The sequence below is a fragment of the Procambarus clarkii genome, chromosome 81 (assembly GCF_040958095.1).
Source record: "Procambarus clarkii isolate CNS0578487 chromosome 81, FALCON_Pclarkii_2.0, whole genome shotgun sequence".
NCBI classification, from domain to species: domain Eukaryota; kingdom Metazoa; phylum Arthropoda; class Malacostraca; order Decapoda; family Cambaridae; genus Procambarus; species Procambarus clarkii.
The window spans coordinates 6,634,034-6,661,541 of record NC_091230.1 but is presented as its reverse complement, the minus strand read 5'-3'; the positions used below and the strand labels follow the sequence as shown (position 1 = coordinate 6,661,541).

At 40.4% G+C, this 27,508-nt stretch overlaps 1 protein-coding gene across 1 annotated transcript; it reads left to right on the top strand.

Annotated features, from left to right (window-relative positions):
* Positions 1 to 24,268: 24,268 nt before the first annotated feature.
* Positions 24,269 to 25,909, top strand: LOC138358025 (cell surface glycoprotein 1-like). The gene has a single exon (XM_069315493.1). The coding sequence runs from the start codon at positions 24,269 to 24,271 to the stop codon at positions 25,907 to 25,909; it is 1,641 nt and encodes a 546-aa protein (XP_069171594.1).
* The last annotated feature ends 1,599 nt before the right edge of the window (positions 25,910 to 27,508 follow it).

Here is a 27,508-nt window from a genome sequence, read left to right as displayed (position 1 = left end):
TATGTTAGCCTCATCAAAGTCAAATGAGAATAATTGCTTGGTTAATCAAGATATAATCTTTTGACCATTGATAAATTTATCTAATGTTTCTTAATAGTATTTAGTAGAATTACTCATTTTTATTCGAGGAAGAACCAGCCTCGATGAAGCGTACTGGGAGTAGATTACTTCTGGTATTAACCCCCAATTTTGTGAAGAACAGAAAGTTTATTCTCGAACATTAATATATTATACAGCCCATAGAAGTTTAAAGAATAACCTTTAATAGTTTCCTATCCATAGGCACTGATATTTCAGTCCTTATCATTTAACTTTACCTGTTTCCCTTTTCAGTCAAAATAGGGTGGTCCTTTGATTAATTTGAATTAATCTATTAATTAAATATCAATCAATTAATAGAGCGTAAGCTTTCTTCCCAACACAAAAATATGGTCCTTCGAACCGGATGTATTACAATTAATATCATAATCATAACTAATTACTGTGTGTAGTAATCTAGGCTAACCACATTTTATTAATTGTGGCTACCGGCAGAGTACCACATAGGCTATTTTATTTGTACACACCAATTTATTTGCTGTTTATACCTCATGTATAAAGTAGCACTAGTGGGACACAGTCAATTGCCCACAACACTCAGACCTATACCTCACACTGAGGTAAGAATCTTCAGGTCACCAGGAGCAACAGCTCATAGTTTCTATAATAACTCCACATTAACACCTGCGTTAGAGTGGCCTCACCATCTACCTATTATTTATTTAGGTGGTAATGACATCCATCCTACTCAACACCCAGCTGAGGTAATTAATTAATTTATTTATTTATTTATTTATGCATATACAAGAATGTACATAAGGAATGTGAGGATACAAATATGGTAATTACAGTCTTGTAAAGCCACTAGCACGCGCAGCGTTTCGGGCAGGTCCTTAATCTAAGAAAATTTTAAGGAGGTAAATACTTGCAAAAATTATAGACAAAAAAATGATAACAGATTACATGAAATGAAAAAAAAAGAAGATGAGAGAAAATTGTAGGTACAGTATATTAAAGCACATAGGTAGCTAAGATTGATTGCAATGACAGCTTGAATGGTAGTTGACAAAAAAATTGGTAGGCACAATACAGCAGAAACAATATAAGATTGATTGCAATGACAGCTTGAATGGTAGTTGACAAAAATTGGTAGTCACAATACAGCATATGGCTAGCACATAAAAGAAGACAGCAATGAACACAATGATAAGGTTGTTTGATATTACATAAAAATTAGGAGATTGGGTAACACTAGGTACAGAGCAAATTTAAAGCTCACCAAAAAGCAATTAATCACCTTAAAACAATAATTTCCTCATTTAAACTTTTTAGTAGTTCAGTAGTATTCACATTTGTGGAACCTCGCCAACTAAGCAATAATAATCATTGGGGAGTGAGTCCAGAAAATTACCAAAGTGCTGCCAAATATATATACTTTCGGCTGAGGAAGAGAGTACGATTGGATGCCACTTACATTCAATTTACAGCCAGACCATACAGGCAAAACCTGGCAAGAGATGGTGTACACCTGTCAGGTGAGTCTAGGTCACATGTAGTTGACAAGTTGCTCAACACAATCAACCACCATAAAAGGCTGTGGCTAGCAAGCCAAAATTAATTGTACATATTTGTATTTTCACCTGTGTGTGCAAGTGCACCTTTATATAAACTATAAAATCTAAAAAAAAAACACAGCACAACTATATATTCACTATTGCACCACAAATTAATCTATGCCAACCTTTATTAGGTAGAAATTTAGGCTGTGATTGTGCTGAGTTTTGCACAAATGCAGACTAAATAAATTAGTAGTTTCTTAGGTAAAAATTCTTGCAACAAGTCTTGGACTAGTCAGTAGTGCATACACTATTCATTCTTGTGCTGACCCTACCAAGGGTGGGATTCAAACTTTATAATCACTCTGATTAGAGTATATCCATATCAATTATTTGTGTGAATGAATTTTGAGTGCTGCTGAATGATCACTATTACATCTAATGATAAAGATGTAATACACTATTACATCAGGTGATAAAGAAGAGCTAGACAGAAGAAAGTTAATGGTGACATTCAAGCACTTCTCAAAATCCTTAGCTACTTATTGTTAGGTAGGTACATTTAACCTCGAGTGAGGTAGAGTGTAATTTAGCCAGATTAATTTAGGCTATATTCAATATTACTTGTCAACTAATGAGCAAGTACCCAAGCTTCATTAGTAATACTTATTCAAGTCCTATGAAACTTGGACTTAAAGCCACCATGGCTACTCCTGAACAATTAAGGAGAACTTATATTGGCCTTAAAGGTCATTTAACCAGACTAATTAATAAGTCTGATACTTTGTCTACAGCAACTCACATTGATTAGTATAAACTAGAAACATCATTGAGAGTAGCTGATCTTAAATTTGATCAAGTCAGATCTACAAGCCAGTCTTATCTCAACCTACTGAATGCAACTGAAACTGATCCTGATGAAATAGATCAAATTCTAGCAGATATTTCTCAGTATGAAGATGAGACTCAAGATAAGCTTGATGTACTATCCAATATAGTAAAACAACATAAATCTAATGCAAATACTACTATGCCTCAATCCAGTTATCAATTACCTGAGGTTCATCTACCAAATTTAGACTTACCTACGTTTGCAGGGCTGGATGAAGAAAATTGGTACACATTTTGGACTTCATTCGAAGTTCATATACATAAAAAATCTTCTCTTGACAGAGTTTCTAAATTCTCATACCTGATTAGTCTTCTCAAAGGGGAGGCTAAAATGGTCATAAATAACCTAGCTCTCACTGAGAGTAATTATGAGGAAGCTATAAAACTACTAAAGTTGAACTATTGCAACAAGGAGTTGAGTATAGCTAATCTGTATTACCAGTTACTGGATCTGAATGCACCAAGTAACCGACCAGACTCACTTCAAAGCTTCAGGCTAGAAGTAGAGTCTCTAGTGAAGGCCTTAGGCACTAAAGTTGATGTACCAGCCTCAGAATGGTCAGTTAAGTTACTTTTACAGAGGAAATTACCTCGAAATATTTTAGCAGAAATCTGCTCACACTATAAAACAGAGTTTCTCACTCTAGAGCAAATATTCGAGGGACTGAGAATAATGGTTAACAGGTTGAAGACTCATGATAAGATTAAACCTGAGTCTAAACAAACTAACCTTGACAACTCGGTCAAACCCAAATCGACTTTCAATAAGTCCAATAAATCCAAACCTAGGACTACTCCATCCACTGGAAAAAGGAGTGGTAGTGTAGGTATTTATTCAGTATCTCCCTCTGACGCTACAAATGATATGTCTACTAAAAGGACAAACTCAACCAGAGAGAGAAAGTGTCTGTTCTGTGATCAAGAACATGTCTCCTACAAATGCACTGTTTATCCTAACTTTAATACCAGGATTAAACGGCTACAAGAATTACACAGATGCACCAAGTGCATGGGCTCTCATGATCCCAGTAAATGTGTAGTGCAGCTACGGTTATGCAGTAGATGCAACAAAGGCGTACATCATTATGCCTTATGTAGAAAAACTTCTACATAATCTGTGACACCTCGGGAGGATTCTATGAATTCTACCACAGTACAATATTGCAAGGTACACCAAGAAATAAATGTACTTGCTACTGAGTCAGGCAATAATACTATTCTGCCAATGTCGGAAAATCCGACACCATTTAATAATATCTCATGCAATTGCAAATTGTTGCTGTATTGTATACACAAGTTACCCATAGAAAATGTAAATTGTAGTGGAACTTTCCATCTATAGAAAACGGGATATCATTGCCACATACTATTATAAATTCACCAGCTATTCTGCTGGGAATTATTATTAAATACATTAATCTTTGGACTTTTACATCATAAAAACATCTCATATAAATTAACTTAATTATCAATATTAAAATAGAGTAAATGTGACCCTTCTATCACGTTCTGATATCTGGACAATGTAGGCCAGTGGCGTCAGTGGTGAGGGAGTGGTCAGCCATTGTTATTGTTTAAGACCAGAGGCGCACGGGAATAAACGACTCCTGTTAATTTCTCTTGGACGAAGTGTTATGGGAACCAAAGGTCTGCCATCATCAACATGCTGTCAACAAATTCAAGGAAAGTGTTCTTTCGAAACCCGTTTATCTAATCATTTCTGGCCAGTTAAATGTTAGGTAGATAAGGGCAAGCCGGTTAGAATGCGAACAGCCTCTTAATAAAAGGTAATTAAGCCTTGGTCTTTATGGTTCATTGTACAGTGGTTTCTCTGATATAACTGTCATATATTAGGATTCTGGCTTCATAGCTAGCGCCCTTTTGACAAGTCAAGATGAGGAAGCATGCTCTGTGTATCAGTTACCAGGGTGATGGAAGCTACCTCACACAAGGAAAATTTGGTGTCTACATCCTAGTTATACCTGGTGGACTAAGGCCTGCTGTACAATAAGATAAGGAACCTCTTCAATGTTTAACAATATATGTAGTTTAATACTGTAGTTTGATTGGCTGCATATATATAAATTCAATATAACCCCCCCTCCCCTAATGTGTAGTGGATTGATTTGTGAGATTATTGCAGAAATACAGTCCACTTATCATCATACAAATTGCTATCGAAATATATAAATTAACGTAAATACAAATTCTATATAAATTCATATAAATTAAAATATATAAATCTCACAGGTCGGTTCCCACAGCCTACGGCTCAACTTAAACTAATTGATAGGAAGTCTAGAGTTAACACTAGAAGTCTCTTTGATCAAGGATCACAGAAAACCTTCATCTCACAACAATCAGTCGAGCAGTTGAAATTAAAACCTGCCAAAAGTGTGAGACTGAATATTTTTGGGTTCTTGACTAATAGTGGACCTCGTGAATACCAAGTAGTCAAGGTGTTAGTGAGACTTGGATCTTCCACTTGTCCAATTCAAGCGGTAGTAGTAGATAAACTTCCTTCAGACCTGCAGGTCACAGGACTAGCTCGCACTGCGAGATATCTCAAACGAAACCGCATGAGGCTAGCAGATCACAAAATAAATTCTGACTGCCTCACAGATGTTGGTATCCTAATAGGCGCTGACTATTATTATAAATTTATAACAGGATGCACCAGACAACACGGAATAAATTTGTTGTCATCTGCTGGAGGCAAATTGCTTACTGGACCGGTGCTTTTCCAATAAAAAACAGCGTCAACCAACAAACAAACTAGCAATTCAATAGTGGCGTGACTAGGCTTGGAACAGTCACCCCTACATTTCAGAGAAATATCTGAAGATAATGAGTCTGATCCACATGTACATTGTCTGTGGGATTTAGACACTTTAGGTATTGTCATTGATAAACCAAGCCCTGATGATACGTGGACTTACCAGCAATATCTGGATACAGTTGTGTATAAAGACAAACAATACTGGGTGAGACTGCCATGGAAGTTGAATCATCCACAACTTCCAGTTAATTATTTCATGGCAGCCTCTCAATTATAGTCTCAATTGATACGGCTAAAGAAACAGCCAGATAAATTGAACATGTATCATCAATTAATTCAACAACAACTCAATAGTAAATTTATCGAAGTTGTTGATAACGATGATCAAAAAACAGGTCACTATTTACCCCATTACGCTGTCTGTGAAAGATTTACTGACAACGCCAATACGTATTGTCTTCAACTGTAGTGCCAAAGTGAAGACAACCAGCGTGTCCTTGAATGAATGTCTCTAAACGGGACCTAGCCTGACAAAGGCTAGGACAAGCCCAGCTCGTTCATCCCAGACGTTTGTCTGGCTGGTGTAGCCCAGCTTACAATACAATACAATACAATTTTATTTAGGTAAGGTACATACATACAATAAATAATGTTCGTCCCAGACGTTTGTCTGGCTGGTGTAGCCCAGCTTGTTCGTCCCAGACGTTTGTCTGGCTGGTGTAGCCCAGCTTGTTCGTCCCAGACGTTTGTCTGGCTGGTGTAGCCCAGCTCGTTCGCCCCAGACGTTTGTCTGGCTGGTGTAGCCCAGCTTGTTCGTCCCAGACGTTTATCTGGCTGGTATAGCCCAGCTTCTTCGTTCCAGACGTTTGTCTGGCTGGTGTAGCCCAGCCTGTTTGATCCAAGACATTTCCACCGTCCCAGACGTTTGTCTGGCCGATGTTGCCCTGCTTGTTCGTCACAGACGTCCTGTCTGACTGGTGGAGCCCGGCTTGTTCGTACACAGACGTTTAGCCTGGCCGGTGTAGCCCGGCCGGTTCATATCCAGTTGTGTGGGCTGGCCGGTGTATCCTGGCTTGTTTGTACCCAGTCGTTTGGGCTGGCCGGTGTATCCCGGTTTGTTCGTCCCCAGATGTTTGCTTGCCTGGTGTCCCACGTTATGATCGTCCCAGCCGTTTGGTCTGACCGGCGTAGCCCGGCCTGTTTGATCCAAGACGTTTCGTCCATACAGTGTAGCCGCCTGTTGTTCCCGCACGTACACGTTCCCTCCTGTTTCCCTGTCCTGTTCTACTCCAGCGTCGGCGCATGCCGTGGAGCGGTCTGTCCGCTTGGGTGGGCTATGCTATGTTATTATCTTTAATTTAAGTTTTTCTAAATTAATTTATTACATTGTTCAGCTTTCAGTTATGCCTTGTATTTACTTACTATTCCTCTTGCAGCGTTAAAGCAGTGTCCATTGCTGTGGGATACTCAATTAATTTTGTTTCACTTTTGAGAATATTATTGTTTTAATCTAGCCAATCTCCCTTGATTAGTACTGTTTTAATAACCATTCTATCCCATGAACATTACAGTTTTCCTCTATCCAACCCATACCATGCACATATTACTGTTTTAACCTACCATCCTATCCCTTGAATAATCCTGCTTTAGGCTACCAAATCTTTCCATGATTATCACTGTTTGTTCTTTTATTTGTTCAGCTTAAATACAAGTACATTATAATAGGGTCTTATTCTATTTACTTGTTCAGTTTCAGTTTGTCTAGTATTTACTCCACTATTTATTCTGTTTCCTAGCTTTGCTTACAACTCATGCCTTGCTTGCTGTTTTGGCCTCGCTATGCTATTATTTATTTAAGTTTCCTAAAATTATTTTGTTACTAGTTCAGCTCAGTTATGTCCGGTATTTACTTAATAATACTGTTGCAGTGTTAAAGCAGTGCCCAATGCTTACATTTTCACCTTTCCACAGTGGCGAGAAGCCGGAACATGCAGCAACTGCAACACGGAAGAGGGCTCGGGCGGCACTCGAGGGGACCCGGCTCGACTTTCACCTCATGTTCCTTCAAGCACTACTGCCCGCGCTGCCGAAGGAGGCACCCTGCCTACATCCCATGTCCTCCTGCACGGCCTCGCAACGAACCCACACAGGAGCAGCGCCCACGTCGACACCCGCAAGTTAGGGGTTTGAGGAGCTAGGCTTGACTCCAACTGGTTATGCCCCTCACTTTCTGGACTTGGCGGGGCCCTCAGCTGCCTCTAGAAGGGCTTATCGAACAGCACTATCGCGGTCGGCAGGTGAGAGAGTGACGTTTCCTTCCCAGTTCGGTAGCTGTAGTTGCTCTGCCACCCTGAGGTTTTCCCTCACGGTCAGCAGGCACTCGGCCTTCGGGAAGGGGGGGGAGGGGTCCGGCCTGTTGGCCTGCGGGGTGAGGGTGCAGCGCCCGTCCCCAAGTGTTCCGCAGCTACTACTTTGACTTTACAGCCATTCTACTAGTAAGCCCTACCTTAAGTCAGGAAATTCTTTCTCCTTATTCCTTGGCGGCTCGGCCTCTGGCCTGGGGCTTTGGGCTTTGTGAATCGCGGACCGGGTCGGGAATGGAGTGAGGGCGAGACCTCACTTCCCGCGCTATTTATGCCACCCAGACTGTCCGCACCGCGCCTTGCGGAACATGGTGCGCTATTGTCTCTTCCTTCCCCATCAGAAACTCCACCGCCTTTCGTCCTAAAGGCAGTGGGCATTTTCTGATCAGGGGAAGGAAGACACCAACAGTATGGGGGCGGCACCAGGCAGACTCCTTCGTGTGGAGTGAGCCTTGGGAACGAAGGCTACATGATATATTATTACGATTCCGCACTGGTATTTTCGCTTATACTGCTGATATCAGTAAGGCTTTCCTTAGAGTAGGCTTGCAAGAAGAGGATCGTAATTACACCAAATTTCTCTGGATTAAGGACCCACTGGATCCTGACAGTGATGTCATAACCTACCGGTTTGCCTCTGTGCTATTCAGTGCGACTTCTTGACCGTTTCTACTTCAAGCCACATTAGATACACATTTGAAGAAGTCATATAGCCCTTATAAAACGGAGATCAGTGACAACTTGTATGTCGATAATTTTCAGGGAACTACTAATGACAAATTCAAATTGGTAGAAATCTACCATGAGGCTAACTGTGAGTTGTTAGGAGCCAATATGCCACAACAATCATGGGCCTCAAACAATAAATCATTAAACCAGATAATCGAGAAAGAATTTCTGGGTTATCAGGTGCCTAATCTAGTAAAAGTTCTGGGCATGGAATGGAACACAGGTACTGATGAGATGAATGTCAAGTCAGTACAAACCAATAATTCATCCCTTACCATGAGAAAATTACTCTCGTATGTCAGTCAACCATTTGACCCTTTGGGCTTACTTAGTCCTATATTAATAAGGGGCAAACTCCTCATGCAGGAATGCTGGCAGAAACATGATCCGTTGCCAATTGAGTTGCAAGATAAATGGCAAATACTCGCAACGGATTTCAATCAACAGTGTTTTGAAATTTCCTTGTAATGCTTCAGGACAAAACTTACCCACAAATTTGCACGTTTTTTGCGATGCCTCTGGCAAAGCGTATGGCACTGCAGCCTACTTAGTCAATAGTGCACAATCAATTTTACTCACATCTAAAGCAAGAGTTGCTCCAATCAAGAAGAGATCTTTACCTCAAATGGAGTTAACTGCATTGCTGGTGGGAGTAAGATTGGCTCATTGCCTGGCCAAGACACTCAATAATATCCACTTTGGTGAAATCGTAGTGTAGTCAGACAATGAGGCAGTCTTACAATCTGTAAGAAATAACAACAATAAAACTTCCTACGTTAGTAATCGTGTTAGGGAAATTCTTGAATTATCTGCTGGATATAAATTCAGATATATCCCCACTAAGGACAATCCTGCAGATTACTTATCAAGAGGGTTAACGTTAAAACAACTAATCAAGTCTCCATTGTGGTTTAATGGACCTTCATGGCTTGTTAGTGGTCAGTGGCCCAAACAGAAACCACAAGGCATAGTGAGCAGTATCACTACTCCAATGAAAGACCCAGAACCTCATCGAATCTCAGCTATTAATCCTCACAATTATTTTAACTTGAGTAAGTAATTAAGAGTGACAGCACATGTGTTTGACTTTCTTGCTAAGATAGGAATCAGGCATAAGTTTCCCAATCCAATCCTCAACTGGATCAAACGTGCACAACAAGGGACGTATGGAAGTGAATATGAAAATCTTCCAGATAAATTAACCAAGTCTCTGCTATGATACCAACACTCATAATATATTAAGGTGTGGAGGACGTCTGCTTCATACAGAAATTGATTTGGATACAAAGAATCCGATCCTTCTACCATGTCACCACATTATTACCAAACTTCTCGTTTTACATCATCATCAATATGGTACTTTACATGGTGGAGTGTTGGACACTCTCACCGACTTGAGACAGAAATATTGGCTTCCCCAAGGTTGTCAAACTGTCAAATCAATCATTAAGTTCTGTGTAATCTGCAAAAGATACGACGCTCGAGTGTGTCCTTACCCAGGACCTCCACCACTCCCTAAGGAGAGAGTAGTCCGTCTTCGTCCCTTTGAGACCACTGGTGTCGATTACACAGGAGCCTTGCTTCTCACTGGCACTCCAGATAAGATACCAGTGAAAGCTTATATTTGCCTCTTCACGTGTGCAACCACAAGAGGTGTACATCTAGAAGTGACTCCTGACATGAGTGCCGAAACCTTCATCCAAGCTTTTCGTAGATTTGCAGCTCGCAGATCCTGTCCCAAACTAATGATATCTGATAATGGTTCAAATTTTGTGGCAGGAGAAGCCTGCCTACGAGAGATATGGAATCATCCAGAAGTGCAGTCTGTCATGCAGAGACGACAATGCCACTGGAAATTTATTGCTCCCAGAGCCCCCCTGGCAAGGTGGGTTATATGAACGTATGACGGGGATTGTCAAGAAATGTTTAAGGAAGACCTTGCATCGACAGAAAATTAATTTCTCTGAACTCCAAACACTCGTCGTGAAAATTGAGGCGCGAGTCAACAATCGCCCATTAACTTACCTATCAGATGACTTCTCACAGAGAGAACCCCTGAGTCCCTCACATTTAATACATGGAGGCCTGCTGAGCCCTCTGATACCTTTGGCAGAAGAGGATCCCGTTGACCCTTCCCATGTGACTAGGAATGACTTAGTGGAAAGTTACCAACATCTCTCGAGAGTAATTGAAAGGTGGAATAAGGTGTGGACTCGAGAGTACCTCACAGCTCTACGAGAGTACCACTATGGAGCTTCGTGCCCCTATAATAAAGTTCATCTCAAACCAGGATACCTAGTTTTGATTGACAGTGATGGACCCAGGTCAGAATGGCCTATAGACAAAATTGTCTCTAGCCACCCAGATCACCAAGGCATCCTGATAGTAGTACGGATTTTGTGCCGCGGCACTACTACCCTAAAAATATTAGAGAAGTTGGTACCTCTCGAATTAGCAGAACGAGAGTGTTTAACAGAACCAACTTCACCTACAGTTTCCAAGGGCAACAATTCTGATCCACCGAGCACCCGCCCACCTAGAGCAGCTGCTCAACAATGTAAACGGAAACTATAAGCCTATTATAGCTCTGACTAGGAGCAAATAATTTACCATCCAATTTGAGTAATCATGATGATGCTGTGTTGTGATGTCAAGTAACAAATCAGTTACAAGTCACAATGACCCAAGACATTCACCTCACAGTGGATTCTCAGTTACCTTAAGTTGTATGATTTAATCATTAATTTGTTTGTGTAGGCTATCAACTATAACATTATTCCATCTAGAGCATCTATGAGTTTAGAAAACTTTAAGACTTAGTAACATAACCGTTACACGTCATCATGACACCAGTCAAGGAGTACATTGTAGGCTTTAGTAGTTATTAACTTTAGATGATTCACAATTCCATGTTTTACATTTAACATGAGTTCCTTTACAAGACTTAAAGTCTTGTCTGTCCTTGACAATTACGGGACATCCGTTATGTGTGTACTAACGTACTAACATACTAACATTAATATTAAATTCGGGATAGGTACGTCAGTACTCAACATTGAACTGCGACCCGAGTTTCACCCCCCCCCCACCCGCCCGGAGTTATGTTGGAAATTTACAACACTAACACACTACCATTGTATTATAATGCATCATTATTATATACTAATTACAGTAGTTATTAATTTCACTAACGGTAGTGTTAACATAAATTAATATTTCTTTATCTGAGCCTATTGTTAATTTTCTCACGACATCGAGAGGCAGGATTGCGTCAGATAATGTCCATCTAAACATATTTATAACGAAAATGCTAGAGAATTGAATGTGGTTCTCTAAAATTATCAGTATTCCGTACAATAATTAACTACGGATGATATAGCTCCCAATAATCCAAAACCGAGAGTTATTAACTGAAATTATTATCAAGCAGCAGTTTTATCTGTTACGTGCGAATGCTATGGAGGAAATATAATTTCTCTCCATTTCTCGATTAACACCATATAACGAGAATATGATATTATCTAATTTCCTATAATTGCAACTCGGTTCTCATTACGCATTACATCAGTAATTACACGGAAAACAATTATCCGTGATTAGTTATTTCTGTTATGAATGCGGGAGACGAGTTGAGGGAGGGCGGAGAGAAGCCGCCATTTACCATGCTGCTTTGCTAGAGACGCCAACAATCACATCATGCGTCCCGGGAGTGTCGATTTCCATCAATACTACGTTAGGCCCTTGCATTTAATCGGCCTAGGAGCGTGCAATTGCTCCAGAAGCAATGTATGATTGCTTCGGTGGACAACCAGCAGGTTAAGTGCCTTAGTATTGTTTATATTGAATACTCTTTATATTCTTGAACTGTGCACTGTCCATCATTATGCTATACGACCTCCCCAAACAATAAATACGTCCATAAGGAATTAAATTTATTCCTTTTATGGCATAGTGAGGATATTAGATAGTAGGTGTAACCAATAAGTATATTCAGTTGAAATTTCAGCTTGTGTTGTAAGCGGTCGTGGTCCTCATGTTCCCACGCCAAGCTTGAACTCACGTGTTGCAGCAAGTAGCAGACGACGCCATTGCACCTATACCTCTCCGTTCACTATTACAGCTAAGCAGCTGAAACCTTTCCTATTATTTCTTTAATTGAGAAATTTCTAGATCAGTCGAAGAGATTTAGTTTATTTGATTTGAGATATCTAACATAATATGTTATCCTCATCAAAGTCAAATGAGAATAATTGCTTGGTTAATCAACATATAATCTTTTGACCATTGATAAATTTATCTAATGTTTCTTAATAGTATTTAGTAGAATTACTAATTTTTATTCGAGGAAGAACCAGCCTCGATGAAGCATACTGGGAGTAGATTACTTCTGGTATTAACCCCCAATTTTGTGAAGGACAGAAAGTTTATTCTCGAACATTAATATATTATACAGCCCATAGAAGTTTAAAGAATAATCTTTAATAGTTTCCTATCCATAGGCACGGGTGTATCAGTCCTTATCATTTAACTTTATCTGTTTCCCTTTTCAGTCAAAATAGGGTGGTCCTTCGATTAATTTGAATTATTCCAATAATTAAATATCAATCAATTATTAGAGAGTAAGCTTTCTTCCCAACAAGAAGATCCCCCCCCCCCCATTGAAATCTGCCACAGGGGAGGTGATTCAGGACCAGACACTGCAGCAGAAGTGCTGGGTCGAGCACTACTCTGAGCTAGGGAGAATGTTGTCACCGAAGACGCCCTGAGCGCCATTGAGTGCCTGCCTGTGTTAATGGAGCTCAACAGCGAACCGACTCTCAAAGAAATAAGTGAGACCCTAGACTCCCTTGCTTCTGGCAAAGCTCCTGGAAAAGGCGGCATTTCCGCTGAGACTTTGAAGTGTTGCGGAGGTAACCTGCTGGGGTGAAGGAGAGGTGCCATAGGACATGAGAGACGCCAACATCATCACACTTTATAAGAATAAATGTGACAGGGGCGTCTGCAACAATTACTGTGGCATCTCCCTCCTCAGTATTGCTGGAAAGCTGTTTGCTCGAGTCACATTGAAGAGGCTCCAAGTACTTGCAGAGAGTCTCTCCAGAATCCCAGTGCGGATTCCGAGCTAACAGGTCCACCATCGACATGGTCATCTTCCTCATACAACTGCAGGAGAAATGCAGGAAACAGAAGCAGCCACTCTTCGTAGCCTTCATTGATCTGACCAAGGCCTTCGACCTCGTCAGCAGGGATGGCCTGTTCAAGTTCCTCTCCCAAGATCGGATGCCCACCCAGGCTCGTCAGCATCTTGAGATCTTGAGATGATTTCGGGGCTCTAGTGTCCCCGCGGCCCGGTCCTTGACCAGGCCTCCACCCCCAAGCAGCAGCCCGTGACAGCTGACTAACACCCAGGTACCTATTTTACTGCTAGGTAACAGGGGCATAGGGTGAAAGAAACTCTGCCCATTGTTTCTCGCCGGCGCCTGGGATCGAACCCAGGACCACAGGATCACAAGTCCAGCGTGCTGTCCGCTCGGCCGACCGGCTCCCCCGTCATCAGCATCATCAGATCTTTCCACGAGAACATAAAGAGCACTGTGGTCTTTGATGGGTTAACATCAGATGCGTTCAACATCCGAAGTGGAGTAAAGCAGGGCTGCGTCCTGGCTCCAACCCTATTCGGGATTTTTTTTTGCAGTCATGCTGCAACACGCCTTCGGATCTGCCACGGAAGACATCTACCTTTGGACCAGGTCGGATGGAATGCTCTTTAACCTCGCCAGGCTGAGAGCCAAGATAAAGGTTCGGCTGAGGTGTCTGAGTGACTTCCTTTTTGCTGACGATGCAACAATCACCGCCCACTCAGCCGAAGATCTCCAATAACTCATGACCCGCTTCAGCGAGGCCTGTCAGGCTTTCGGACTCACCATCAGCCTGAAGAAAACACAGGCAATGGGGCAAGCCGTGGACTCCCCACCTGACATCGGCATCTCTGTTTACAAACTGGAAGTTGTTCATGACTTTGTGTACTTGGGCTCCACAATCTCTGACTCCCTCTCTTTTTCTTGATATGGAGCTAAACAAATGCATCGGTAAGGCATCTACTACCATGTCCAGACTGACAGAGAGAGTGAGGGCCAACAATAAGCTGACTGAGTGTGCATCTTGGACATCTCCTGGCAGGACAAGGTGATGCCAGGGCATGTCACCAGCATGTACACAATGCTGAAGCAGAGACGAATGCGCTGGCTCGGTCATGTGGTGCGAATGGGCGACAGCAGGATCCCCAAGGATCTCCTGTATGGAGAGCTGATGTAGGGTAAGCGTCCAACAGGCAAACCCCAGCTATGGTACAAAGACGAATGCCAGAGGGTCGTGAATGCCATGGACGTCAATCTTGCTTCATGGGAAACACTGGCCACAGACCGTTCAGTCTGGGGGCAGTCTGTTCAGAGAGGTCTCTCCAAATTCGAGGAGTCACTTGCCAAGAAATCGGAGGCAGAGACAGAAAAGGATAGTTAGTAGCCAGGAAGACTGACCAGAATCAGACTTTGATTGTGCTCATTGTGGGATTGACTGCCATTCTCGGATTGGCCTCATCAATCACACCAGATGCTGCACCAGGATTGACAACCAGAGCGCAACTCCATAGTCTCCCAAGACGTAAGGATACCTACTATACTATAGACCTTTGCTAAGGACAAGCAGATGGCTTGCGCTGCCTCTTTTAACAGCCACGGTGATACGTTGTCCGATTCAACTGTTTTTGTTTGTCCGGTAATGTGAGTTGTTTCTCTACCTTCCCTTCTGTCAACTCAATATTTGAGTCATTCAACTTCTATTTTCTTTTCTGCTAACAATGGGAGCTGCTCAGACTTCGTTATGAACACTCCATGGAAACTGGAGTTCAATATCTCACAAATTTCCTTATCAATTTATGTATATGCTTGTCTTGTCACTTGGTTTCTTGGTTTCTTTGTTTTGATAGCAATATCGTACTCGTAACTTCTTTCCGACACTATTCTAATATTTATGTAGTCTTTCCTCGCTCGGTTGCACCTTTTTCAGTTTTCCTCTGTTCTTTTACCTGTGTATTTCCTCCACTCCCTCCTGCTTTTCCTTTTTGCTTTTTGACATTTTAAATTAAAACATTGGTTATTATATTCCCTTGCACATTTTCCTCATAATTGTTGGTGTGAAACACTCTTCAGCCTCCTTGCATCACCATTTTACCTTTGTCCATCATTTCTTGCACTATCACTTTCATTTTGATGTCCAAAGGGTTTGGAAAGGACGGGAGGAGGTAGAGGGATGGGGAGGTGAAATTCTGGAAGAGGATGCGAGTGTTGAGTGAGAGGAGGTTTGAGAGTTTGGTGGCCTGTCCACCGTGGGTTGACATATGTGTGTGTCGTTTGTTTGGGCATGTGGTATGTTGGGTTGTCAGTATATTGGCAGGGTGGCTAGTGTTTGTGTCCTAGCTGGTGTCTGGAAGCCCTAGAGCCGATGGAGTTGGCTACAGGAGTTTAATCTTAGCAACATCAGGGTAGTTACACTTCTGGTAGCACAAAAAACGTTGTTTGTTTTTTATTTGTTTATTTTTTCAATTTTATTTATTTATATATTTTTATTTATTATTTACTTGTTTATTTATTTAATTTATTTATTATTTTTTGAATTATTTATTCTTTATTAGGTATAGATCGGCTCCGAGATGGGCCACTCATCTGGTAGGCCACTTAGTATTTAAGGTCTTAGGAAGGCCTGATCATGGATGTGTCTGATCACTTTTTGTTGGAGAGTGGTTCTTCGGGTTCTGTGTGGTGGTTCATGGATCTCGTAGTCACTGGTGGTGTTTACTGTTTGGTAGGGATCTTCGGAGCCTGTGACATACATGTGCTTTATGCAGTCCAGCTGCCTTCTGGCCAGGTAGCTGAGCCTGGTGTTCATTGTTATCAGGTTGAGTGTCTCATGGATTTGGTCTGTTCTTACCCTGCCCATCAGCGATAGGCCTTCTACAAAGAGAAGTGTTTTATTTTGTACCCGTTGGATCTTCAGCTTATTGGTAATGTTCAGGGGAACGTAAGGGTACTCCAGGCTAGGCCTTATGATCATTCAGTACAGGTGGAACTTGATGTGGATGGGGATTGCCTGAAGCGGAAGAGCCTTGACAGGGAACCCCTAGCCATCGCTGTCTTCTGGGAGACATACTGGGCAGAGTTGAGTAGCCTGTTGAAGTTGTATCCGAGCACTGTGTTGGAGTTTGAGATGGCTATGGGTTCACTCCTGATCCTTATCCCCCCCACATTTTCGATTGAGAAGGCCATACATCCGACAGTGCTTATTTGGATCTTTTCTGGGTTAGTGGTGATCCTCCATTTTCTTTCCCAGTTTGCAGTCCTGGCTAGTTCTACGTTCACCTTACGGGTTACAGTTGCATAGTTAGCTGCTTGGGTTAGATGTTATTATGTGAGTTACGTCGTCTGCAAATTGGATGATAATGGTGTCCCTATATTCTAGTTGGGGCAGGTCATTTACAAAAATGTTGAAGGGGACCGGGCCAGGCACGGCCCTTGTGGGACTCCAGCTGTTGGGGTGAAGGCTGCTGCCGCTTTCGCCTTGAAATATGATGAGATCAGAGATCCCACATATGTGGGTCAGAGCGAGTTGGTTCAGGGGTATAAGCATCTGTCCAGCATAATCCAAAAATGGAATGATGTTTGGACAAAAGAATATCTTACATCTCTACGAGAACTTCACTATGGGGCCAATGTCCCACATAACATATCTAATCTCCATCCTGGCGCTGTTGTCTTGGTAGACAGTGAAGGCCGTAGGGCTGACTAGCCAATGGGTAAAGTTGTCTCGGTCCATCCAGATAGCCGGGGGATTTTGAGAATAGTCAAAATCGTGTCTAAAGGAACAACTTCACTGAAGACATTGGACAAACTCATCCACATGGAATCAGTGAGTCAGCTACAGTTAGATCCTGGGAGACCCCAAGACCCTCTAACTCCACATGACCCACAGACTCCTAACAGACACAATCATCCACAACGGACAGCTGCACAAAAGTGCAAGCAAAATGTGCACTTGTATTATCAATATGATGGAGAGTAAATGAATACAGATGGTTACTATTGTCCTTAGTATTGGATTCTGTGCCAGTTCTCTCCCTCTGGAAGATGTGGGAAATTGTTACTCACTATGTGGGGTCAATAGGTAAAACACTATATCTATATTATCTAAGAAATGTATTATTTCTATATCATATCTAAATCATAACAAAATCATATCAGAATCAACAGATTCATTATATATCTGGATCATACATGACAACTCCACAATAATCACGTACACTATAGGGCCCTATAGGTACCTACATGACTTGGTGCGTGATTTCTTAAGAATTGGAAGCTTCTAGAAGGATTTCTTAATTAAAAAACTATTGGAACAATTGAATCGATTTCCGGTAGGGATCAATTCAAATCCTTAATAAGAAACCAAAGTAAAATCAAGTACTATTTATAATCTTTAAAACCTATTTCTAATTATATTATAATCACATCTTATCTCAATCATATGTCTAGACAGTAAAAATAATCAATCAATATTCATTGAAGGCTACCGTGCTCAGGGAGCATAGAAGGTGGGGGGGGGGGGGGGGACGATGGATGGGAGAGAAGCGCCCACCACATCCCGGGGCCAGAACGCTTGTGTTTACAAAACAGTGAAAATGTACCACGGTGCCTTGCGAACAGTTATTCAGCTTAGGACACCCTATCCAATTATCTTTATCACCAGTGATTACTTTCTAGAACTGGGGGAGTACCTGGACAATATATCTACCAGGAAAAATTCCTAGAACATTTATATATAGGAGTGTACAGTGGAGCACACAAAGTGACACTGTCTCCACCTCTACCATCATCATTCTGCAAACGCAATTAAGGAAATAATCACGTAACAACGCTACCAGAACAATCTACAGCAAAGCTGTGATATAATATATCGTGCCTAAACTCGACAAGAGAGTTATTCAGTCTGGCACACTCGTCAGACAGGCACCCAGCATTCAGAGAAGTATATTGAATGTTATTAAGTGTATTAGTTGGCCAATTGTATGCTTGTGTAACTTTAATATATCCAATAAGTCTGTCTGTCGGTTATAGAGTGAGGCAACGCCTCATATTTCAGTAAGTTTATTATTATTGTAGTGCAGCAGCTAAATCTTTTTTCCAAGCATAAAGACACTCGCAAGGTAAACAAACCCTCATGCGTGTCTCTTGTGTGGGAAAAGCTTCAGTCGAGGTGACTGAACCACTTCATATAAATTCAATATATATATATATATATATATATATATATATATATATATATATATATATATATATATATATATATATATATATTAAGATGAATAGGAAAACCAGGGATAAACTGAACATCTTGTTTCAGATTCTATACTTTAAAATGCATAACCTTTCGAATACTTCTCATATTCATCATCAGATCTAAAAGAATAAACAAGAAATCACAATCAAATAACTGATAAACAAAGAACTCATACTGAATATAATTGCCTATCAAAGAAAGGAAAATGCTTAAAAAAACAAAACTTAAAGTGATCAATACAAATAAAACTTATTAACTGTCACATATATTAAAGCTAATTTAAAAATCCATTAAACTACAAGATGAAATTTATAACTACTAAAACAAACCATTCTATTAAACTTACGTGAAGTGATCAGAAGTGAAACTTGATACCTAACACGTAGATACTAAACACTATAACAAATATTTATATAATGACTACCAATCTACAAAAAATGTATGTAAAATACAAACAGAATAAACGACAATTATAAAGTACTAACCAAAATCTTATAAAAAACTCAAACATTAAATAAAATTAAATACCAAAAAATGTATTATATATCCTAAATAAAAGATTATATTAATGTACAATGTCAAGACTTGAAATAAGTATGAAAGGGCAAAGACTTGGTAAACTAAACAAAATTATAATAAAATTAAACTACCAAAATGAACTATAAATCAAATTACAGGGCCTACTGTGCACTATACAGTGTACAATTGAACAGCTGAAAGGTTGCTATTTAACAGAGGCCGCAGCTCCTTTATATATAAGGATTCCATTACTCTCAAATCTGACTGGCCATTCATACAAGTGTCCAGAATTTTAAAATCAGATTCCAGCAGAGAATGATCAAACTCATATCAATGGTTTCTAATCTCCGAAAATGCTGGTTTAGACAATGGTAATCCAGTCCTAAAATATAATCCCCGGTGCTCAAGTATCCTAATCTTAAAGTTCCGAATGGAACTCCCGATATATCCAGCATTACAGCTGGAACAATTATACATATATACGACATTTGAGCACAAGGGGGTAGGCACTTTATCTTTAAATTTAAAATAAGAGCCTATGGTATTTGTGTTGACAAAAATAAATCTAAAGTCTACTTGAGGATAACACTGCTGCAACAGTCTCCTCAAACGACTCCTTACAGAAAAGCTAATACTGCCATAAAATGGTAATTTAATATATTTAAGATCCCTTTCCACTGTAGTAATCCTACACGATGGGTGAAACTTCTTATTTAAGAAATTCCTTATAAAGGTATAAACCATATGCAAAGGATAACCATTATTTGAAAAAAATTTCACAAGAAAATTAATTTCTTGATCAAAGTTATTCCAATTAGAACATAAAACAAAGGCCCTATTCAGTAGAGTGTTAATTGCATTTTTCTTAAAAATATCAGGAACAAAAGAATTAAAATTTAAACCTAAACCAGTAAAGGTTGGTTTCCTAAAAACATTAGTGTTGAACCCATTAAAGTTATTCACTTTTACATCAAGAAACGACAATGAATTATCAACTTCACACTCTGCAGTAAACCGTATATTACTATGTTGTGCATTAAGATACTCTCTAAATTTCTCAATATGACATTGGTCCTTAAACAGCAAAAAAGTGTCATCTACATATCTCCTGTACAAGACTGGTTTAAAGGCCGAAGGAAAATTATCAAGCCAATTTATTTCATAAAAACTCAAAAAAGCATTAGACAGTGCAGGACCTAAAGGAGACCCCATTGCTACTCCATCAATTTATTTATAATAAATATTATTAAACATAAAGATGGAGTCTTTAACTGCTATTTCTAACAGCCGTCTGAATATTTTACTACAAAGTCCAGACACTAAGTTAGTGTCAGCAAATAATTGACTTACACAGATATCAATGGTTTCCAACAAAGGAATATTAGTAAAAAGTGATTCAACATCGAAACTGGCCATTGTAGTTGGGAGCTCAAAATTTAAAGAAGAAAGTTCTTTTACAATATCCTGAGAATTTCTCACAGTAAATTCATTATGCGTTAATGGTTCTAATAATGGAACCAGAAACTTTGCCAGTTTATAATTAAAAGTGCCAATCGCTGATAAAATAGGACGAATCGGTATACCTGTTTTATGAACTTTAGGCAACCCATATAAGATGCCTGGCTTAGAGCCAGTTGCAAGTAATTTAGTATAATCAAAAAGAGAGTCTTTCAGACTTCGTAAAACTCTATTCAGTTTATCCTCACATTTCAAAATATACGAGAAAGGGTCTATATCATCCAACATAAATTTAGAGGGGTCTTCTAACAACCTTTCCACCTTATTCACATACTCTAACTTGTTCAAAACCACTATACCCCTACCTTTATCTGGTCTAGTAATGCAAATACTCCTATCATTCTTTAAGCCATTAATACACTCCAATTTCCTTTTGTCAAAAGGAGGGAATGTAGATTTATATTTACCAAAGTCATTAAAAACTTCATGTGCTAAGGAGGAAACAGTACTAATGATATTATTTTTGTCAACACAAATACCATAGGCTCTTATTTTAAATTTAAAGATAAAGTGCCTACCCCCTTGTGCTCAAATGTCGTATATATGTATAATTGTTCCAGCTGTAATGCTGGATATATCGGGAGTTCCATTCGGAACTTTAAGATTAGGATACTTGAGCACCGGGGATTATCTTTTAGGACTGGATTACCATTGTCTAAACCAGCATTTTCGGAGATTAGAAACCATTGTTATGAGTTTGATCATTCTCTGCTGGAATCTGATTTTAAAATTCTGGACACTTGTATGAATGGCCAGTCAGATTTGAGAGTAATGGAATCCTTATATATAAAGGAGCTGCGGCCTCTGTTAAATAGCAACCTTTCAGCTGTTCAATTGTACACTGTATAGTGCACAGTAGGCCCTGTAATTTGATTTATAGTTCTTTTTGGTAGTTTAATTTTATTATAATTTTGTTTAGTTTACCATGTCTTTGCCCTTTCTTACTTATTTCAAGTCTTGACATTGTACATTAATATAATCTTTTATTTAGGATATATAATACATTTTTTGGTATTTAATTTTATTTAATATTTGAGTTTTTTATAAGATTTTGGTTAGTACTTTATAATTGTCGTTTATTCTGTTTGTATTTTACATACATTTTTTGTAGATTTGTAGTCATTATATAAATATTTGTTATAGTGTTTAGTATCTACGTGTTAGGTATCAAGTTTCACTTCTGATCACTTCACGTAAGTTTAATAGAATGGTTTGTTTTAGTAGTTATAAATTTCATCTTGTAGCTTAATGGATTTTTAAATTAGCTTTAATATATGTGACAGTTAATAAGTTTTATTTGTATTGATCACTTTAAGTGCGCTTAAGTGTTTTGTTTTTTTAAGCATTTTCCTTTCTTTGATAGGCAATTATATTCAGTATGAGTTCTTTGTTTACCAGTTATTTGATTGTGATTTCTGTTTTTTCTATTAGATCTGATGATGAATACGAGAAGTATTCGAAACGTTATGCATTTTAAAGTAAAGAATCTGAAACAAGATGTTCAGTATATCCCTGGTTTTCCTATTCATCTTAAAATTAAGATTCCCGAAGGGAACATCGATCATAAATATATATATATATATATATATATATATATATATATATATATATATATATATATATATATACATCGTACCTAGTAGCCAGAACGCACTTCTCAGCCTACTATGCAAGGCCCGATTTACCTAATAAGCCAAATTTTCCTGAATTAATATATTTTCTCATTTTTTTTTCCTTTTAAATGATAAAGCTACCCATTTCATTATGTATGAGATCAATTTTTTTTATTGGAGTTAAAATTAACGTAGATATATGACCGAACCTAACCAACCCTACCTAACCTAACCTAACCAATCTTTATAGGTTAGGTTAGGTAGCCGAAAAAGTTAGGTTAGGTTAGGTAGTGGAAAAAAAATTAATTCATGAAAACTTGGCTTATTAGGCAAATCGGGCCTTGCATAGTAGGCTGAGAAGTGCGTTCTGGCTACTAGGTACGACATATATATATATATATATATATATATATATATATATATATATATATATATATATATATATATATATATATATATCCATGCTTAGTTATCTTTAATTTATCATGTAAGTTCATCCAATTGAATATAATCTTTAGAACTTAGTTAACAGTACTTAGACTACATTTAAGGTCATTTAATATCATACCACTACAATTTAAATGGTTGTTTATAGTATAAGAATATATTGGCTGTTGATAGTTATGGTGCTTGGCTGGACTATAATTTGTTTAAATCCCTGATTTAAACAGAACTAGTCTATAGTCATAGAACTGAGTTTATTAATTAAAATCTTATCCTTGCATAAAAAATACATGTTAATGTGAGATACTTGTCTGCAGGTGGACTGGAACTTCAATCAACTAATTCATTCACCCCACCTGCCCCTTACAGACCACAATTTGTCATTAGAAAAAGAGGAGCTAGGATTTACGACCCTAGCTAGAGACTTTAGTTGAAATAATTTGCAGACAGTAATTTTTAATTTTGTACAGTACAAGTCCCTGGTAGTAATCCATTCATATTAATCGTGGCAGGTTTTTCCCACTACCACCTCCCCAACACAGAACCCCCTCCCTAAGGGGGCATATCGTTTTAAATCGTTATAAATTAAAAGTTGTTCAATTTGCTTATAAATTTATTTATGAAATGGTTATAGAAAGGGCTGCAACTGGTCCAAGTTTCACCATCACATCCTAAACAGAAAAGGAGAAAAAAAATACACATCGTATTATGCAACGAATGTTCAACATTCTCAAATAATCTCAGGGAACACATGTTTCAACTAAAATGTCTACTATAAGCTGTAGAAGCACAAACTCTTGTAATAATTGTAATATGTATGTGCAATATATTTATATCTAAATTTTTTCTTTCTTTTTTTCTTTTTGTTTTTCTTCTTTTTTTTGGCCAATTTTTTTTTTCGTTTCTTATCAAGGGATTTGCATGAAACTTGCACACCTTGCTCAATGGATGGCTATCTGCAAGAGTTCCAATTATGAACGAAATCTGTCGAATTCAAGCTCAGCTACAGGTGGCCGAACTTGGATCTTTATTTTACTCTGGAAAGTAATTTACAACTTCAAAGTACTTCAGAGCTTTCATTTATTAATCAATTTACATGCAAATTACACCGTATATGTAGCGTTTGTGCTTCTACAGAGTGTAGTAGACATTTTAGTCCAAAGTCTATTTGTTGATTTTATAAAACTGATCACTAGAATCCTTTATTATGTGCTTAATTTAATATCTGAGTGTTATAGAAATGATTTTAGTTGAGACATGTGTTCCCTGAAACTATTTGAAAATTCGTTGCATAATTCGTTGTTTATTTTTTTTCTCCTTTTCTGTTTAGGGTGTGATGATGAAACTTGGACCAGCTGCAGCCCTTTCTATAACCATTTCATAAATAAATTTATAAGCAACTTGAACAACTTTTAATTTTACACCGATATGCCCCCTAAGACAGACCTCAACACAGACCCCTTCCCAAACACAGACCTCCTACCCAACACGTGCCACCTCTCCAACACAAACACCCTCCCCAACACAGACCTCCTCCCCAACACCGACCCTCTCCCCAACACAGACCTCCTCCCCAACACAGACCCTCTCCCCAACACAGACCTCCTCCCCAACAGAGACCCTCTCCCCAACACAGACCTCCTCCCCAACACAGACCCTCTCCCCAACACAGACCTCCTACCCAACACGTGCCACCTCTCCAACACAAACACCCTCCCGAACACAGACCACCTCCCCAATGCGGACCCCCTCCCCTACACAGACCACCTCCCCAACACAGACAGACCTCCCCAACACAGACCACCTCTCCAATACAGACCACATCCCCAACACAGGCCCCCTTCCCAACACAGACCTCCCCCAAAAAGACCCTATTCCCAACACAGACCCTCTCCCCAACACAGACCTCCTCCTCCTCCCCCAACACAGAACCCCCTCCCCAAACACAGACCCCCCCTTCTCCAACCCAGACCCTCTCCTCAACTTAGACCTCCTACCTTACACAGACTTTCTCCCCAACACAGACCACCTCCCCAACACAGATCACCTCCCCAACACAGACCCCCTCCCCAACACAGACCTCCTCCTCAAAACAGACCACCTCCCCAACACAGACCACCTCCCCAACACAGACCACCTCCCCAACACAGACCACCTACCAACACAGACCTCCTCCCCAACACAGACCACCTACCAACACAGACCTCCTCCCCAACACAGACCTCCTCCCCAACACAGTCCACCTCCTCAAAACAGACCACCTCCCCAACACAGACCACCTCCCCAACACAGACCACCTCCCCAACACAGACCACCTCCCCAACACAGACCACCTCCCCAACACAGACCCCCTCCCCAACACAGACCCCCTCCTCAAAACAGACCACCTCCCCAACACAGACCACCTCCCCAACACAGACCACCTCCCCAACACAGACCACCTCCCCAACACAGTCCACCTCCTCAACACAGACCACCTCCCCAACGCAGACGACCTTCCCAACACAGACCCCCTCCCCAACAAAGACCTCCTCAACAAAGACCCCCTCCCAAACACAGACCTTCTCCCCAACACAGATCACCTCCCCAACACAGACCACCTCCTCAACACAGACCACCTCCCCAACACAGACCTTCTCCCCAACACAGATCACCTCCCCAACACAGACCTTCTCCCCAACACAGACCACCTCCCCAACACAGACCTTCTCCCCAACACAGATCACCTCCCCAACACAGACCTCCTCAACACTGACCACCTCCCCAACACAGACCACCTCCCCAACACAGACCACCTCCCAACGCAGATCTTCTCCCCAGCACAGACCGCCTCCCCAACACAGTCCACCTCCTCAACACAGACCCCCTTCCCAAACACAGACCCCCCCCTTCTCCAACCCAGACCCTCTCCTCAACTTAGACCTCCTCCCCTACACAGACTTTCTCCCCAACACAGACCACCTCCCCAACACAGATCACCTCCTCAACACAGACCCCCTCCCAAACACAGACCTCCTCCTCAGCACAGACCACCTCCCCAAAACAGACCTATACCAACACATGGTATAATAGGGCATGTATGGAAGCAAAGAAACTAACCAAAAGAGCGTTGAGGAACTTCCGGAATAACAGAACACCAGAAAGCAGAGAGAGATACCAGAGAACCAGGAATGAGTATGTCAGGGTGAGAAGAGAAGCAGAGAAAATTTATGAAAATAATATAGCAAAGAAAGCCAAGACCGAACCAAAGCCGAATACAGTCACGTCAGAAGGAAAACAACAGTGAAAGAACAGGTAGTGAAACTTAGAACAGGCGAGGACAGGTATACAGAGAACGACAAAGAGGTGTGTGATGAACTCAACAAGAGGTTCCAAAAGGTCTTCACAACAGAACACGGTGAGGTCACTGTGCTACGAGAAAGGGAAGTAAACCAGGCGACCTTCGAAGAGTTCGAAATTTAGAGAGAGGAGGTCAAGAGACACCTGCTGGATCTGGATGTTAGAAAGGCTGTTGGTCCAGACGGGATCTCGCCATGAGTACTGAAAGAGTGTGCAGAGGCACTTTGCTTGCCACTCTCCATAGTGTATAGTAGGTCACTGGAGACGGGAGACCTACCAGAAATATGGAAGACGGCGAATGTGGTCCCAATATACAAAAAGGGAGACAGGCAAGAGGCACTGAACGACAGGCCAGTGTCCTAGACTTGTATACCATGCAAGGTGATGGGGAAGATCGTGAGACAAAACACCTAGTAGCACATCTGGAGAGAAGGGACTTCGTGACAAATCGCCAACATGGGTTCAGGGAGGGTAAATCTTGCCTGACTGGCTTAATAGAATTCTACGACCAGGTGACACAGATTAAGCAAGAAAGAGAGGGCTGGGCAGACTGCATTTTCTTGGATTGTCGGAAAGCCTTTGACACAGTACTGCATAAGAGGCTGGTACATGAGCTGGAGAGACAGGCAGGTGTAGCTGGTAAGGTGCTCCAGTGGATAAGGGAGTACCTAAGCAATAGGAAGCAGAGAGTTACGGTGAGGGGTGAGACCTCCGATTGGCCTGAAGTCACCAGTGGAGTCCCACAGGGCTCTGTACTCGGTCCTTTCTTGTTTTTGGTATATGTAAATGATCTCTCGGAGGGTATAGATTCATTTCTCTCAATGTTTGCGGACGATGCCAAAATTATGAGAAGAATTAAGACAGAAGAAGACTGTTTGAAGCTTCAAGAAGACCTAGACAAACTGAAGAAATGGTCGAACAAATGGTTGTTAGAGTTTAACCCGACCAAATGTAATGTAATGAAGATAGGTGTAGGGAGCAGAAGGCCAAATACAAGGTATCATCTGGGAGAGGAAATTCTTCAGGAATCAGAGAAAGAAAAAGACTTGGGAGTTGATATCATGCCAGACCGGTCTCCTGCAGCCCATATCAAGAGGATAACATCAGCGGCATATGCCAGGCTGGCCAACATACGAACGGCATTCAGAAACTTGTGTAAAGAATCATTCGGAACTTTGTATACCACATATGTCAGGCCAATCCTGGAGTATGCAGCCCCAACATGGAGTCCATATCTAGTCATGGATACAACTAAACTGGAAAAGGTTCAAAGGTTTGCCACCAGACTAGTACCCAAGCTGAGAGGTATGAGCTACGAGGAGAGACAAC

Excerpts from the sequence above, each read along its gene's own strand:
- LOC138358025 (XM_069315493.1), top strand. The coding sequence starts at position 24,269 with ATGCCCCCTAAGACAGACCTCAACACAGACCCCTTCCCAAACACAGAC.